The 17119-nt window shown below is 45.0% G+C and overlaps 1 protein-coding gene across 7 annotated transcripts in view; it reads left to right on the plus strand.

Moving 5' to 3' along the window:
* The window catches only part of herc1 (HECT and RLD domain containing E3 ubiquitin protein ligase family member 1), a 92002-nt gene that overhangs the window by 42100 nt on the left and 32783 nt on the right, over window positions 1-17119 (plus strand). For 5 of the 7 annotated variants that reach the window (XM_051940473.1, XM_051940497.1, XM_051940502.1 and 2 more), the window contains 22 exons: window positions 423-638; window positions 782-902; window positions 1416-1653; window positions 1732-1904; window positions 2945-3100; window positions 3184-3290; window positions 3401-3511; window positions 3588-3758; window positions 3836-4075; window positions 5278-5361; window positions 6039-6595; window positions 7792-8395; window positions 9758-10007; window positions 10247-10457; window positions 10636-10802; window positions 10986-11102; window positions 12769-13018; window positions 13442-13560; window positions 13770-13996; window positions 15288-15556; window positions 16218-16270; window positions 16356-16556. In XM_051940473.1, the coding sequence (XP_051796433.1) occupies window positions 423-638; window positions 782-902; window positions 1416-1653; window positions 1732-1904; window positions 2945-3100; window positions 3184-3290; window positions 3401-3511; window positions 3588-3758; window positions 3836-4075; window positions 5278-5361; window positions 6039-6595; window positions 7792-8395; window positions 9758-10007; window positions 10247-10457; window positions 10636-10802; window positions 10986-11102; window positions 12769-13018; window positions 13442-13560; window positions 13770-13996; window positions 15288-15556; window positions 16218-16270; window positions 16356-16556 (4642 nt within the window). The remainder of the gene's footprint in view (window positions 1-422; window positions 639-781; window positions 903-1415; window positions 1654-1731; window positions 1905-2944; window positions 3101-3183; window positions 3291-3400; window positions 3512-3587; window positions 3759-3835; window positions 4076-5277; window positions 5362-6038; window positions 6596-7791; window positions 8396-9757; window positions 10008-10246; window positions 10458-10635; window positions 10803-10985; window positions 11103-12768; window positions 13019-13441; window positions 13561-13769; window positions 13997-15287; window positions 15557-16217; window positions 16271-16355; window positions 16557-17119) is intronic. The other 2 variants (XM_051940478.1, XM_051940481.1) reach the window with 2 other exon arrangements.

Here is a 17119-nt window from a genome sequence, read left to right on the forward strand (position 1 = left end):
TCTCTATCAGTCAGTTTGGACCATTTCTGCATGATCTCAGACAACTTCTGAATATTTTTAGACATACTTCCAGCCACCGTGGACTATTTTTTGAGCCAATTTTGGCGATTTTTGAGCATGAGTGGGTCTAATTGGTTACATGTAAACTGGGTAAGATGAGTCAGCAGCTGTAGTTAAGAGTCCATTCCACTGAATCTGTTTAGGACTATTTCCTCTCAATTATTAAGCACAGTTTGGGCCTGGTTTTTTTTTTTTTTTTTTTTAAGGTTAACATGAAAATGAATTGGAATAATGGAGAATAAAAAGGAAAACACAGCTTGTTTGTTATTCTTACTACACATACAGTGTAAAAATCTGTTGTGTTCATGTTAACAAAGCTGTGTTTTTGTTGGTCCTGAGTACTACTGATTGTGGTATTGCAGCTGAGGCTGGAGGCCCTCCACCAGATCGTGGTCCTCATCTCTGGGATGGAGGAGAAGGGAAGCCAGCCCAGCAGCACCGACCGGTCCAGCGGCGCCTTCCAGTCCTCCTCCCTGCTCACCTCCGTCAGGCTGCAGTTCCTGGCCGGCTGCTTCGGACTCGGAACCGTCGGAACCGGAGGCCTGAAGAGAGAGAGCGTCCAGCTGCACCACTACCAGGTATGAAGGAGAAGAACCAGGAGAACCTTCTGGTCCTGTAGGGTTAAGGTTAGCTGAGTAAACTACCAGCTATGAAGGAGGAAAACCAGCAGAACCTTCTGGTCTTGCTGGATTCCATCCTGAACCTCCATGTTTTTCTCCAGGACGGAGTGAAAGCAGCCAAGAGGAGCCTCCAGATGGAGATCCAGACAGCCGTCCATAAGATCTACCAGCAGCTGTCGGTCACTCTGGAGAGAGCTCTGCAGGCCAACAAGCACCACATAGGTAAATCCTAAGGTCTGAGATGTTCTGGTGACACCCAGTGGAAGGCTGCACATTAAATAAAGATCTGCAGGTCCTTCTCAAAATCCATTGACTTCATCTGACGAAGGTTTTCCAGAAGTAGCAGCTTTTTCTGGCATGAATTAATGTATAAAAAAGTCCATCAAATATAATCTGTTTTCCTGTCACACACCGGGAACGACAGAAAACAGGACTGTTTTCTATTTTATTTGAATTGAAACTGAAAACGAAAACTCCAAAATTTTTCATTATATTAAAAAAAAAAAAACAACCTGAGGAAACAGACACTGTTTTTGTTTGTTTCCATTTTAGCAAACAATTTAGAAAAAAACAATAAGACAACGGGCCATTTTAAACCAAAAAAGCAACAGCCTAACAAAAAAAACTTTAGTTTTTGGTTTAAAACAAAAAGAACAATGGGCTCATTTTACATTTTTTTTTTATCATTCGATGTATAAGTTTTTCTGATCTTTTTCTTATTCTTCTCCCGTCCAGAAGCCCAGCAGCGCCTCCTGCTGGTCACCGTCTTCGCCCTCAGCGTGCGCTACCAGCCGGTGGACGTCTCTCTGGCCATCTCCAGCGGTTTGCTGAACGTTCTCTCCCAGCTGTGTGGAACTGAAACCATGCTGGGTCAACCTCTGCAGCTGCTGCAGAAACCCGGAGTGTCTCAGCTCAGCACGGCGCTGAAGGTGGCTTCCACCCGCCTGCTGCAGATCCTGGCCATCAGCACCGGGTAGCTCCTCCAGCAGGTTTACATCTAGACCTGGTTCTGTTTTCAGAGAGCTTCACTTTAACTCTGTGTCTGTTTCAGGACCTACGCTGATAAACTGAGTCCTAAGGTGGTCCAGTCTCTGCTGGACCTCCTCTGCAGTCAGCTGAAGAACCTCCTGTCTCAGGCTGGAGTCAGCGTTCTGTCAGCAGGAAAAGACCAGGAGGAGACCAAGCAGGAGGACGGAGCTGAGACGGACAGGAAGGACTTCAGAGGTGATTCAGTAATCAGCTTTAGATAAATCAGCCTTCATTCATCCCCTCAGAGAAATCCAACTCATCCAGCAGCTCAGAAGAGTTAGTTTAAGGAGAATCACTGCAAAATGTCATGTAAAATAACAAAGAAGAAATAAGGTGCAAAAAAAAGACGTGATGTTTTTATTTTAAATTAAAAGCAAAATATATTCCAAATTAACTCATTTTAATTTTTCTTCAGTTTGTTTCTTTCTCAGTTTCACATAAAAGCCAATAAAACCCTAAATTTACAGTTTAAAAAAATCCCAATTCATCCAACAAAAGGAATTAACCTATTTTTGTTTACTTTTTCTGTTTTACATTAAAAAGAAAACATGTAAAGTTTTTCTATTTTAAACTCGAGACAAACTGGAAATTATCATTTTTATATTTTCCTTTTTCAGTTTACATAAAAACATGTAAACAGACACATTTTTATTTTCCATTTTAAACGATAAAGGTAATCTACCTATTTTTTTTTTATTTTTTTGTCTGTTTTTGTTTTTTTCCATTTCACATAATAGCCAAAAAACTAAAGTGTATTATTTTTTAAAATCTTTTGAAGCTTTTCCCCCATTTTCAACCGAATTAACCCAGTTTTGTTTTGTTTTTTGTTTTGTTTTTCTGTTTTACAAACAAACTGAAAATAAACAAAAAAAGTCCTTTTTCATTTGAATCCAAAAACAATAAAATATTTTTTTATTTTGTTGTGGATTAAAGTGATTTTGGTGGAATGTCATAATTAATAAGCGTAGTTTGTTGTTGTTTTGGTGATTTAAAAACGAGCTGCGTTTCAGACCTCCTGCTGGGTTTGGAGTTCAGAAAATATACTACTTCATTTGAAATACTGTGAAAATGAACATACTAGCAGTAAATAATCCATGCAGAAATATAAAGAAATCTAAAGTAAACAAAACTTTCAGATGAGAAATGTCTTTTTTTTAACACGTCACTGTTTCTTGGACCTTTGGAGCCGCTGAGTGAAGGTTTTTGTTTTATGTCGTCATTTTCCTGATTTCCAGCTCTGATCAGGAAGCAGCACACGGCTGAGCTGCACCTCGGAGACTTCCTGGTCTTCCTCCGGAGAGTCGTGTCCTCCAAAGCGATCCAGTCCAGGATGGCGTCCCCCAAATGGACCGAGGTTCTGCTGAACATCGCGGCCCAGAAGTGCTGCTCAGGTAACAGCAGCAGCAGCAGCAGCAGCACATATAAAACCAGTGATTTATCAAACACCTCTGAGACTTTCTTCCCGTTGATCCAGGCGTTCCTCTGGTGGGGAACCTGAGGACTCGTCTGCTGGCGCTTCATGTTCTGGAGGCGGTTCTACCGGCCTGCGACGCCAACATGGAGGACGACCAGATGACCCAGGTAGTGGAGACCTCAGATTGTACTTTATCATCACTGTACAGGATGGAAGTTAAAGAAGCAGTACAAGTTCAGTTCTACATATGGTTCAGTAAACGTGTTTTGTGGTCCAGGTGGTGGAGCGTCTCTTCTCTCTGCTGTCAGACTGCATGTGGGAAGCTCCCATCGCTCAGGCCAAACACTCCATCCAGATCAAGGAGAAGGTCCAGGAGCTGAAGCTCCAGGTGGGAAACCTTCTCTACCTCCACGTTCAGGTTCATCTCCATCTATCCGAGTGTCTGACGGTTCTTTAACCCTCAGGGGGATGCTGAGGAGGAGGACGAGAACCTTCCCATCCAGGAGGTGTCCTTCGACCCGGAGAAGGCCCAGTGCTGCGTGGTGGAGAACGGCCAGGGCCTGACCCACGGCAGCGGGGGGAAAGGCTACGGCCTGGCCTCCACCGGCATCTCCTCTGGATGCTACCAGTGGAAGGTAGACACCATCCTCTGAGAAGGTATCTGTGTTAGCTGAAGGATGTCGGGTTAAACCCTGCCTGGTGTCGCCCACAGTTCTACATCGTGAAGGAGAACCGAGGCAACGAAGGAACGTGTGTCGGCGTTTCCCGTTGGCCGGTTCACGACTTCAACCACCGGACCACGTCGGACATGTGGCTGTACCGGGCCTACAGCGGGAACCTCTACCACAACGGAGAACAGACGCTGACGCTGAGCAGCTTCACCCAGGGAGACTTCATCACCTGTGTTCTGGACATGGAGGCCAGGACCATCTCCTTTGGAAAGAACGGAGAGGTAAACATGGAGAAGAATGGTCTGACACACTTTCTGTAGTTCTGGAGAAAAGTGGGGTCAAAGTTCTGTGCTTTCCAGAATGTTCCAACACACTTGGAGTCAAGTTTTCTGCAATTTTTCATCCTGGATCATTTTTAATCATGTGAGAGAAATGCTGACTGATTTTACATCATTTTCCGGTCATTTTAAACTATTTTCATGTCATTCTGAACATCATTTTAAATAATTTCAGAAAAACTTTCTCTAATTCTGGATCACTTTCAACTAATTTTGGATAAAACCGTTGGAAGCAGTCTATCCCACTTTTATTTTTAATAATTTTCAGTTAATTCTGAACAGATTTAAGTAATTTTGAAGAATTTGTGAGTCGTTTTGTACATTTTGATATCATTCTGGGAAGGTTTTTGTCATTTCTGACAACTTTTGTATAATTCTGGACAATTTTTCTGCAATTTCGGATCATTTTCAAGTTATTTTAAACTATTTTCATGTCTAAACTTTATCATTCTGAACAAATTTTTGTCATTTTAGATCATTTCTGGAAATTTTTCTGTAATTCTGGATCATTTTCAAGCCCTTTTGGACACATTTTGAATCGTTTTGGATGATTTTTGAAACATCTTGGACACTGAGTTTGGAGGAAGAGTAGTCTGACACACTTTCTGTAGTTTTGGAGAAAAATGGGTTCAAAGTTTAGTGTTTACTAGAATGCTCAAACATTGGAAGCTCCACTGTAACGTTAGATTTGGGTTGCTGGTTAGACCACTTTGACTCTAAAATCTAGACCAGAAAATATTACAGAAATGATATAAAACTCAGATTGTTGAGGGTTAGACCACTCTACTTCTGAGTTTTCAGTCATTTATAGTAATTTTCAGTTTTATTTCTAACAGATTTAAGTAATTTTGGTCAATTTTTGAGTCATTTTGGGAAGATTTTTGTCTTTTCTGAAAACTTGTGTATTTCTGGACAAATTTTCTGCAGTTTTAGATCATTTTCAAGTTATTTAAGACAAATTTTGAGTCATTTTGATGATTTTTAAAGCATCTTGGATAAATTTAGTGTCATTCTTCAACTTGAAAGTGTGTCTTATCTTGTAAAATGGTATCATCAGATACTAAATGACTCGTGTTGTCTTGGAGGAAAAGAAGCTTCACCCATACATTAATAATCCTTTGTCCTAACTGAACATGGTTCCACAGGAGCCCAAGTTGGCCTTTGAGGACGTCGACGCCACAGAACTTTACCCCTGTGTGATGTTCTACAGCAGTAATCCAGGAGAGAAGGTAAGCAGATGAAACAGCTGTCTGGACTCTAAACAACAACATCTGGAGGGTTTGTAATCGGTTCACATACCGCTGATGGAGGACGGTACACCAACAATCACTGGACAAAATGAAGCAAAGATGTAAATTTAGAAATAAAGTGTGTCAGTCGGGCTTTAAGGGTTCATCTAGAGGCAACACGACCAATCGATTGGTTGAACAGTTGGTAGGACTTCAGGTCTCGTCTATGTGTACGTTTAAAGTTGTCTCTGTTTAGTTGCCACAGACAGAATGTCTCTATTCATTATTTCTATCAAAGATCTGGGTCTAAATGTGGCACATGTTCTTTTCTATGCTGATGACACAGTTATTTACTGCTGAAGCTGTTGAATCCCTGCTGAAAGTCTTTGTTGTCCAGCACTCATTCCTTCACCTGGAACTAGTTCTCAGTACAGACAAGGCTGAGCTCGTTCGATTCCCTCAGTGTCCAGACTTTAGGGAATCGAATTAGAGGTGGTTGACATGTAGAAATACCTGGCGACTTTCAGATGTGAAGAAGCTGAGGCCACAGCTTCTTCACCAGTTTATTTACACATCAGGTATTTCTACATGTCAACCATCATTGGGTTTTAAACAGATTAATAAATAAGTGTTTGTACCGTTTCACACGTGTCCTCTTCCACGTCTTTGTTTTCCAGGTGAAGATCTGTGACATGCAGATGAGGGGAACACCTCGAGACCTCCTCCCTGGAGATCCGGTCTGCAGCCCGATGGCCACGGTTCTGGCCGAGGCCACCACCCAGCTGATCCGGATCCTGCACCGGACCGACCACTGGACCCACCGGATCAACAAGACCATGACGGAGCGGCTCCACAAGATCAAGCCCTGCTTCAGGGACTCGACCGGGACTTCGGCCGGCGGCGGTCAGCGGCTGAAGAAGAGCCGCTCGGTCCAGAGCCGCGAGGAACACGACGCCCAGAGGGAGAACCAGGAGACCGGGTCCAGAACCGAGGAGGACCGAGGACGCCACGGCCGGCAGCACGGCCTGGGGGAGCTGTCGGAGCTCCACCTCCGGACGCTCTGCACCGACGTCTGGCCGGTTCTGGCCGTGATCGGAGGCGTGGACGCCGGGCTCCGGGTCGGAGGCCGATGCGTCCACAAGCAGACGGGACGCCACGCCACCCTGCTGGGAGTCGTCAAGGAGGGAAGCACCTCTGCCAAGGTCCAGTGGGACGAAGCCGAGATCACCATCAGGTACCGAGGGAACGTCAGACTGCAGCGCCGCTTTAGCTTCTTGGTGGAAATGTTAATGTTTACTGACAGGTTTGACGTATTTATTGTGTTATTTAGGTTTATTTAGACAACAGTCACTGCTGCTGGGAGAACTTTAGCCTTCTTAAACCAAAGGATGTGAGGAAGAAGTGTTTAACTGTCTGAACAGCTTCTGGGTGTTTTTAGTCTCATTTTTCCTCACTGTTAGCATCATTTTTCTCTGCAATATAAAGTCCTGAACCGATAAAGAAACAAAACAACATGAAGAACCACAAGGAAGAGGTTTTAGTTTGAAACAAGATTTTGACGGAGTTCTAAAATATTTGTTTTTTTCTCGTTTTTATGACGACTGGTTCTCATACATTTGGATGGATGGATGGATAGGTGCTTTATTAATCTCAAAGGAAATTTGAACACTGTAAATATATGCGAGAAATGTGAAAATTAGCAACTTTGTTGGATCAAAAACCAGTCAGAACCTCCACCTGACCTTATCAGAATCATCTGGTTCTGTATCTACAGTAACCTCAAACATTTCCACTTTTTTACAGTTGTTGACACTTTCTTCGACACTTCGGTTAATTTTTTACATTGGTAGCTCATTTAGGACAGGTTTTGACCACCTGACAACTGTCCAGGGACGTTCTTCTCTTCAAGGACCTGGAACTCTAGAAATATTCCCAGTATGATCATTGATGAAGTTACTGGAGATGAAGAACCAGATGTTCTGAGAAGGTTTGGGGGAACTCAATGGTTATTTATTTTTTATGGAATAAACTTCCGAAGTGAGGAGAAACATGGTTCCAGAAGCTGCTCAGAGTTCAGAGGGTTAATTAGTAATTTAAAGGTTTTAAATGAAGCCCTGGAGATGCTGGTTGTTCGTTCCTCAGTAGAAATCTTCCTGGTTTCTGTGCTTCAGATGTTTGTTCCTCAGGCTGGACGTCATTTCTGAATGTTTCCTAATTGTCTCCTGAGCATCTTGTCTCCACCTCCATCCTCCTGATTTCTCTGGTTTCCTGTTTGCTCTCACCTGTGTGACATCATCACTCTGCATGTCATTGTCTCACCTGCTCATCGTCCACCTTTTGATTTGTCTTGCATGCCGTGCTCTTCTCTCCTCTCCCTCACTTTGTGTTTCCTTCCCTTGTCTCCTTCCACTTCACTCCGTCCTATTAAAGCTTCCCAACTTTCTGGTCGCCTAGTGACACTCCGCTCTACAACCTGGAGCCGTGCGAGCCGCTGCCCTTCGACGTGGCTCGTTTCCGCGGCCTGACGGCCTCGCTGCTGCTGGACCTCACCTACCTGACCAGCATCCACGAGGAGACGGCCGCCAAGCTGAGCGCCCGCCGCCACGAGAAGAAGCACCGCAACGCCGCCTCCACCGGACACGAGCCGAGCGGCGGCGAGGAGAAGACGGACGGAGAGGTCCACAACCAGAAGGAAACCTCGGCTCCGACCGCCACCGCCTCCGACCTCAGAGTGTCCCACAGTCTGGACGAGGTGAAGGCTCATGTGGCGCCCAACTCCAAGTCTGAGAGCGAGATCTCCTCAGTGGCCGGCGGCGGCAGCGAGACGCTGTTCGGCTCGGCTCCTCACACTCCTGCAGACGGCGGCAGGAAGAAAGGCCACGAGCACGGATCCAGAGGACACGAAGCGTCCTCTATCGCCACCCAGTCAGAGGTCCACGCCGTCCAGCTGTCCTACCTCTACCTGGGCGCCATGAAGACGCTGAGCGCTCTGCTGAGCTGCAGCAAGTACGCCGAGCTGCTGCTCATCCCCAAGGTACTGGAAGTAGACGTTCTACAGGTTCTGATGAGGTTAGACTGTTCTACAGGCTCTGATGAGGTTAGACTGTTCTACAGGCTCTGATGAGGTTAGACTGTTCTACAGGTTCTGATGAGGTTAGACTGTTCTACAGGCTCTGATGAGGTTAGACTGTTCTACAGGCTCTGATGAGGTTAGACTGTTCTACAGGCTCTGATGAGGTTAGACTGTTCTACAGGTTCTGATGAGGTTAGACTGTTCTACAGGTTCTGATGAGGTTAGACTGTTCTACAGGCTCTGATGAGGTTAGACTGTTCTACAGGTTCTGATGAGGTTAGACTGTTCTACAGGCTCTGATGAGGTTAGACTGTTCTACAGGCTCTGATGAGGTTAGACTGTTCTACAGGTTCTGATGAGGTTAGACTGTTCTACAGGTTCTGATGAGGTTAGACTGTTCTACAGGCTCTGATGAGGTTAGACTGTTCTACAGGCTCTGATGAGGTTAGACTGTTCTACAGGCTCTGATGAGGTTAGACTGTTCTACAGGTTCTGATGAGGTTAGACTGTTCTACAGGCTCTGATGAGGTTAGACTGTTCTACAGGCTCTGATGAGGTTAGACTGTTCTACAGGTTCTGATGAAGTTAGACTGTTCTACAGGTTCTGATGAGGTTAGACTGTTCTACAGGCTCTGATGAGGTTAGACTGTTCTACAGGCTCTGATGAGGTTAGACTGTTCTACAGGCTCTGATGAGGTTAGACTGTTCTACAGGTTCTGATGAGGTTAGACTGTTCTACAGGCTCTGATGAGGTTAGACTGTTCTACAGGCTCTGATGAGGTTAGACTGTTCTACAGGCTCTGATGAGGTTAGACTGTTCTACAGGTTCTGATGAGGTTAGACTGTTCTACAGGCTCTGATGAGGTTAGACTGTTCTACAGGTTCTGATGAGGTTAGACTGTTCTACAGGTTCTGATGAGGTTAGACTGTTCTACAGGCTCTGATGAGGTTAGACTGTTCTACAGGCTCTGATGAGGTTAGACTGTTCTACAGGTTCTGATGAGGTTAGACTGTTCTACAGGTTCTGATGAGGTTAGACTGTTCTACAGGTTCTGATGAAGGTAGACTGTTCTACAGGCTCTGATGAAGGTAGACTGTTCTACAGATTCTGATGAGGTTAGACTGTTCTACAGGCTCTAATTAGGTTAATTGAAAGTTACTTAAAATGGTTCGAGTACACCTCAAAACATTTTTAAAGTTACCACAAAGATTCTCCAAGAGTCTCTGTAGATAATAATAACCTGAAACATCTCCTCCAGGTTCTTCTAGAAGGAGATTCTCCAGGAGTCTCTAGATAAAAGTAACATGGAATATCTCCTCCAGGTTCTACCAGAAGCAGCTGCCAGCGGCCACAACGCTGACCTGAACGCCACGTCTCCGGTCTGCCAGGAGGAGGTGGAGATGAGGGCGGCGCTGCAGTTCCTGATGAGACACATGGTGAAGAGAGCCGTGATGAGGTCCCCCATCAAGAGAGCTCTGGGCCTGGCTGACCTGGAGAGAGCTCAGGCTATGATCTACAAGCTGGTGGTGAACGGACTGCTGGAGGAGCCCAGTGGAGGGAAGACCAAACCAGGTAGGACATCTGGAAGTGTGGTAGATCAGTACCAGACCTCTTCAGAATCATCTGGTTCTTCATCTCCAGTAACTTCATCAATGATCAAACCTTCATACTGTGAATATTTCCAGACTTCTCAAGTGGAAACTCCGATTGGTTTTTGATCCAATTAAGCTACTAATCTGCTCTTTGTTTCAAATTTTTCCTCTAAAAGACTGATCTTATCTGATGTTTTCTTCTCCTCCTTCCTCCCCCAGGGGTGAGGACTGAGCCTGAGGGTGAGGGTGAGGGTCCAGAGGGGGAACAGCTGGCCCAGACCCCGGTCACCACCAGCCCCTCAGCCTCCAGCACCACCTCCTTCATGAGCTCCTCTCTGGAGGATACCACCACGGCCACCACCCCGGTCACCGACACCGAGACCGTCCCGGCCACCGAGTCACCGGGGGTGATGCCGCTCAGCTTGCTCAGGTCGGAACCGGGTTACAGTACTCTTTAAAGATGCAAAACTACCACAGAAAGATGCAAAATCACCAAAAAAAGACGCAAAATCATCACAAAAAGATGCAAACTCACCACACATGACAGTAATGGTCTTAAAGGAGATTAAAGTTATGAAAATGATAGAATTATTTGAATCCTTCTGCAGACAAATGTTCTCCAGCTACCCGACCACCACGCTGGTTCCGACCCGTCGGGCCCAGACTCCTCCGGTGTCGTCCCTGCCGACGTCTCCGTCTGATGAAGTGGGTCGCCGGCAGAGCCTCACGTCTCCAGACTCCCAGCCGAACAGACCCCAGAACCGGACCGGTACCTGTAAGTATCTCAGGCTGATTTTAAACGGAGGGGGTTCTACAGAGTACAAAAGGAAACTGTCATATGTAATGTACAAATGGGAACAGTGAGTCTAAAGAAGTCACAAACAGGAACACATACGAGGTGTTGACGATTTTCCTTCCATATTCTGATATTTGTGGATGTTTTTCCTGTTTTCTGCAGCTCTGTCGGACCCCAGCAGCAGACTGTCCACGTCTCCACCTCCTCCTGCCATCGCCGTTCCTCTGCTGGAGATGGGATTCTCCCTGAGACAGATCACCAAAGCTCTGGAGGCCACAGGTCAGTCTGCACTATTTCATTTTATTCAGAACTTATAAGCTTTTTAAGATCTCAATCTGAGGAACCAACAGAACCACATTATCTGCTAAAAGCAGAGATGCAGTCCTGAGGTCCCCAAACCAGAAACCCTCCTCACCCCAACTGCACCTTGAGATCCTGTCCATGAAGACCATGGAGAGGATTGGAGACAAGGGACAGCCCTGGAGGAATCCAACACCCACCAGAAACAAGTCTGAGTTTGTGCTGAGTGTGCAGACACAGCTCTCACTTTGGTTCTACAGGGACCAAATGGTTCATATCAGTGATCCTGGTACCCCATACTCCCTCAGTACCCCCACAGAACCCCTCAGGGTACATGGTCTTAGACCTTCTCCAGATCTACAAAACACATGTAGACTGGCAGGTAGAACTCCCATGACCCCCTCAGCAGCTCTGCAAAAGTAAAGATCTGTTCCACTGTTCCACGACCAGGACAGAATCCACATTGTTCCTCCAGAATCTGAGGTTCTACAATCAGTCAGAGCCTCCCTTCCAGCACCCTAGAGTAAACTTTCCCAGGGAGGCTGAGAAGTGTGATACCTCGATAGTTAAACTCACTCTCTGGTCCCCCTTTTTGAAAATGTGAGCCACCACCCCGGTCTGTAACTCCACAGGTACCGTACCCAATGTCCATGCTACATTGTAGAGATGTGTCAGCCAAGACAGTCCAACAATGTCCAGAGCCTTCAGCATCTCAGGGTGGATCTCATCAACACCTGGAGCCACCGAGGAGCTTCTTAACTACCTCGGCTACTTCTGCTTTGGGTGTTGACCAAGATTCCCCTGAGTCTTCATTCTCGGCCTCCTCTACAGAGGATGTGTTTATCGGGTTTGTGTTTATCGGGTTCCGGAGTTCCTCAAAGTTCTCTTTCCATCTTCCGACGATGTCCTCAGTACAGGTCAGCAGTTATCCACCCTGACTGTAAACAGCCTGAGTAAAGCCCTTCCTCCCCTTCCTGAGGCATTGAACGGTTTGCCAGAACTTCCTTGAGGCCAACAGAAAGTCCTTCTCCATAGTCTCCCCAAACTCCTCCCACACCTGAGTTTTAGCTTCTGTGACTGCTGCAGCTTCAGCCCTTTTGGCTGACTGGTATCCATCAGCTGCTTCAGGAGACCCCTGAGCAAACCAGGGCCAGAAAGGCCTCATTCTTCAGCCTGATGGCTTCCCTCACCTCTGGTGTCCACCAGCAGGTTCTTGGGTTGCCGCCCCAGCAGACACCAGTGACCTTCAGACCACAGCTCCTAACAGCTGCTTCTGCAATGGAGGCTTGCAGGAGAAACTCTTCTGGAGGTGGGAATAGAAACACGGACAGGGGCCTCCGTCAGACGTTCCCAGTTCACCCTCACTACAGGTTTGGGTTTACCAGGTCTTCCATCAGATTCAACTCACCACCAGGTGGTGATCAGTTGACAGCTCTGCTCCTCTGTTTACCTCAATGTTTGAGACATACGATCACAGGTCTGATGATACGACTATGAAGTCCATCATCGATATTTCGCCTAAGGTGTTCTGGTACCAGGAACACTTATGAGCAACTTTATGCTCCAACATGGTGTTTGTTTTCACCAGTCTATGACTAGCACAGAAGTCCATTAACAAAACACCACTCTCCAATATTCCCTCCAGGAGCTCGAGGAGAAGCCGATGCCCAGAACATCACAGTCCTCGCCATGTGGATGATCGAACACCCGGGGACAGAGGACGACCACGACGAGCCTCACACCAGAGTCGTCGGAGGCGACGGCTCAGACTCTTCGTGTCCCGGGGCGACCGCCTCAGCCGGAGGGAAGAGTCTGGACCGGAGCTCCTACCTGTGCTCACCTGGAGACATCGCCAGCGCCGATGCCTCTGAGATGGAGGAAGGATTCAGCGAGAGGTAGCGACTTGGTCCTGGAGGAGTTTAAAGATATCAGAAATAGAATAATCAACTAACTTTAGTTCATCAGTGATCAGAGTTCTACCTTCATACAGAGAATATCTCCAGAGTTCCAGGTCCTTGAAGTCCATAGAGGAAAACGTCCCCTTGAGAAAGTTCTAGAGTAGACTTACCGACAAGTTGTCGGTAAGTCTACTCTAGATTTTTAAGTCTTTAAGTGTAGTCTCGCCAAGAATATTCAAAACTGGAGATTTCCAGGTCCAAGTCCACAGAGGTCCAGAAAGACTAGAACACTGTACAAAATAGATGAAATTCATCAAAAATGCTTCAAAACTTTATTTTTTTTCCATTAGTTCACTGTGTTCTTTTTGTGTTGACCTGGTTCCTCTGCTGTTTAAACCGGGTTTTGTTTGTGTTGTTCAGTCCGGAGGGTTTGGACCAGGACTCTGCTTCAGCCTCCAGTGGAGTTCCTCTCAGAGGTCGTTCTGTTGGCAGGAAACATCGCTTCGATCTGGCTGCTCGCACTCTGCTGGCCCGAGCTGGTGAGGAAACCAAATGCACACTGGCCCAGTTCAGACTGATCAGAGCCAGCTGAGTGATCAGAACCAGAAGTTTATGCACACCCTGTACATTTTAGAATACATTTATAGTCATTTTGGTCATTTTTAACTTTTGTCATTGTGAACAGCTTTTTGGGTCATTTGGTCATTCTGACTAATTTTAACCCTTTGTTGTTTCCCTTCCTCCCCAGCCGGGCTGTACCGCTCGGTCCAGGCCCACCACAGCCAGTCCCGGCGGGAGGTTTCGTCCCTCCAGCAGCAGCAGGACCCCGGAGCTCTGTACGACTTCAACCTGGACGAGGAGCTGGAGATGGACCTGGACGAGGAGACCATGGAGGCCATGTTCGGACAGGACCTGGCCAGCGACACCGACATTCTGGGAATGTGGATCCCGGAGGTACTGGACTGGCCAACATGGGTGTGTGTGACTTATGCTTCGGCCTGACAGCTGCTCTCTATCTCCTCACCTGTGCACGCTGAGATAACCTTAGAAAGCCTCACCTGTCCAACACCTGGCTCAGCTCATGTAACGGCATGAAAGGAAACAGAATCAGCAGGTTCTCCTCCAGCAGCTCTGAGAGGATAAACCTGGATATTTAGTAAGGCTTTAGTCTAAAATATGAAACACTTTCTGGGATATTTGTTGTTTTTAAAATCACCCGTTGACCTGCTTTCATCGGGGTTTTTTCTCACGTTAAATTTGAGACTTTTTGAACGACAATTCTCATTCACAAAAATAACAATACACACTTCAATTAGTGATATTTTCTGATCTATTGGACAGTTTTGAAAATGTTTTTGAGCAAATTTTGTCATTTTCTTGAAATATTTAGCTTTTTTAGACAATTTAATGATATTTTGGACAATTTTATGTAATTTTAGACTATTTTTAAAATATTTTTGAGCAAATTTTGTCATTTTTGTAAAATATTTAGTATTTTCAAACATTTTGGAGGGTTTTTAAAATATTTCTGGCCAAGTTTTATGTCATTTTGTAAACTGTTTATTCTTTTTGGACAATTTAATGCATCTTGGGACAGTTTTGTCATTTTGGACAGTTTTTAAAATATTTTTTGACACTGTGCTTTTTTTGTCATTTTAAATATGATTTAAGTCATTTTGGAGATTATTTTAGTTACAAAATTTGATACATTGTAGACATTTAAAGTCATTTTTGAGATATTTTTTTTTTACAAATTCCAAGACATTTTGAACAATTTTTCAGTCATTTTGGTCATTTTAACTCATTTTAGACCTTTTTTTTGTCATCTTGTACAAATCTTAAATCGTTATGAGGGTTTTTTTTGGACATTTTGACATCTCATTTTTCTAACAAAATATCTCATGAAGTATTAAATACACTCAACAAAAATGTAAACGCAACACTTTTGTTTTTTCTCCCATTTTTTAGGAGATGAACTCAAAGATCTAAAACATTTTCCACATACACAATATCACCACACCTCTCTAGTATTGTTCACAAATCTGTCTAAATCTGTGACAGTGAGCACTTCTCCTTTGCTGAGATAATCCATCCCACCTCACAGGTGTGCCTTACAGTGTTTTAGTGATGCTGGAGAACCTGCTGGTCTGAGATGATTAACCCCAAAGACTTCCTGCTGCCTGGTTTCCATTAACACATGTTCCTTCAGGTTTCCATGCATGTGTGTGTCCAGGTGTGTGTTCATGTGTGTGTGTGTGTGTTCCAGCACGTGTGTGAGGCCGACGACCGTGACGAGGTGGTGGTGTGTGAGCTGTGTGAAGCCAACGTGGCCAACTTCAACCAGCACATGAAGAAGAGCCACCCGGGATGCGGGCGCAGCGCCAACCGCCAGGGTTACCGTAGCAACGGCTCCTACGTGGACGGCTGGTTCGGAGGCGAGTGCGGCAGCGGGAATCCTTACTACCTGCTGTGTGGAGGCTGCCGGGAGAAATACCTGGCCATCAAGAGCAAGGCCAAGGTCCCCGTGGTGGAGAGGTCAGTCCAGCAGACAGTTTAGATCTTTTATGCTCATTTTACGCTAATTTACAGTCATGAGTTTTCTTTGTCATTTTGAATAAGGTTCAAGTCCTTTTAGACTTTTCCAGTCATTTTCTACAAATTCTTGATCATTTTGAGCAATTTTTGCACAGATTTTTGGTCATTTGAGACCATATTAATGGAAATTTTCTGTCATTTTAACACATTCAGAGTTATTTTTGATTATTATTTGTAATTTTTATCACTTTTTTAGCAATTTTGGAAAATATTTTGTCATTTTGAACATTGTTTTACCATTTGAGGCAACTTTGAGGAGGTTTTCTGTCATTTCAGACAAATTGGTTTTGGATGAATTGTTTGTCATTTTTTGCCATTTTGGCAGCTATATGTTCTGATTTTAAGTCATTTTAGACACACTTTTCAGTCATTTAGAGTCATCTTCAGTATTGATATCAAAGTGTTTGCGACCTGTGCCTGCCTTTTCATTCAACTTTGCACTTCAAGCTTTTTTGGGGTAAATTGTCAAGTAATTATTGATCAGATTTTTATCATTTTAAGACCAAGTCAGTTTGAGTTTGAGAGAAATTAAACCCAAAGTTTCTGTATCTGACCTGAGTGTTGTCAGTTTCATGTTTTACTGTAATTTCTACCTGTCCAGGTATAAAGGTCAGGCTCCTGATCTGCTGGGGAAGCAGGACAGCGTCTACGAAGGTAAAACCTGCTGAATGTTTATTATGATTGTTTAGTGTTCTGTCTGAGTTCTGGTCAGATCTAACCCGTCCTGTTCCCCCTACAGAGGACTGGGACATGCTGGACGTGGATGAGGACGAGAAGCTGACCGGTGAGGAGGAGTTTGAGCTGCTGGCCGGTCCGCTGGGCCTCAGCGAGCGTCGGATCGTCCCGGAGGCCGTCCAGTTCCCCGACAGCGACCCGCTGGGAGCCTCCATCGCCATGGTGACGGCCACCAACAGCATGGAGGAGACGCTGCTGCAGATCGGTACGAAAATAGAAAGGATTTATAGAAAGTCTGAACAGAAACATGGAGATTTAAGATGTTTCCTCATGCTGTAAGACAAATAAGCAGTAAAACAATACTTTGAGCGTACAGAAAAGTTCAGATTATTTACCGGAGTATGTGCAAAGTTCCCCAGTATGAGACAGAAACGACCTGAGATGTGCCTGAGGATAATAATGGTTGTTTGAAGCTGTAAGTGAACGATAAGCTGCTAATAAGGTTCACATCTCTGGACTTTGGTTTTAAACTGTTATTCTTCAGGGTGATTCTCCGTTAAATGAACGTCTTTCACGTAGTTCATGGAGAGTTTATTTGGTTTTTCTGTCAGTTATTTTCTTTCTGCTGGAAGGTTTGACATCGTTAGTCTGAACCAGAGTCTAATAGTTGGTCCAGTGACTCTTTTAAACTTTGATCTTCCATTGTTAAAAACCTCCTCCCTGTAGTTCATCTTCTGTTGTTAATAACCTCCTCCCTGTAGTTCATCTTCTGTTGTTAATAACCTCCTCCCTGTAGTTCATCTTCTGTTGTTAATAACCTCCTCCCTG

Source organism: Acanthochromis polyacanthus, chromosome 2 (genome assembly GCF_021347895.1).
Source record: "Acanthochromis polyacanthus isolate Apoly-LR-REF ecotype Palm Island chromosome 2, KAUST_Apoly_ChrSc, whole genome shotgun sequence".
Lineage (NCBI taxonomy): Eukaryota > Metazoa > Chordata > Actinopteri > Pomacentridae > Acanthochromis > Acanthochromis polyacanthus.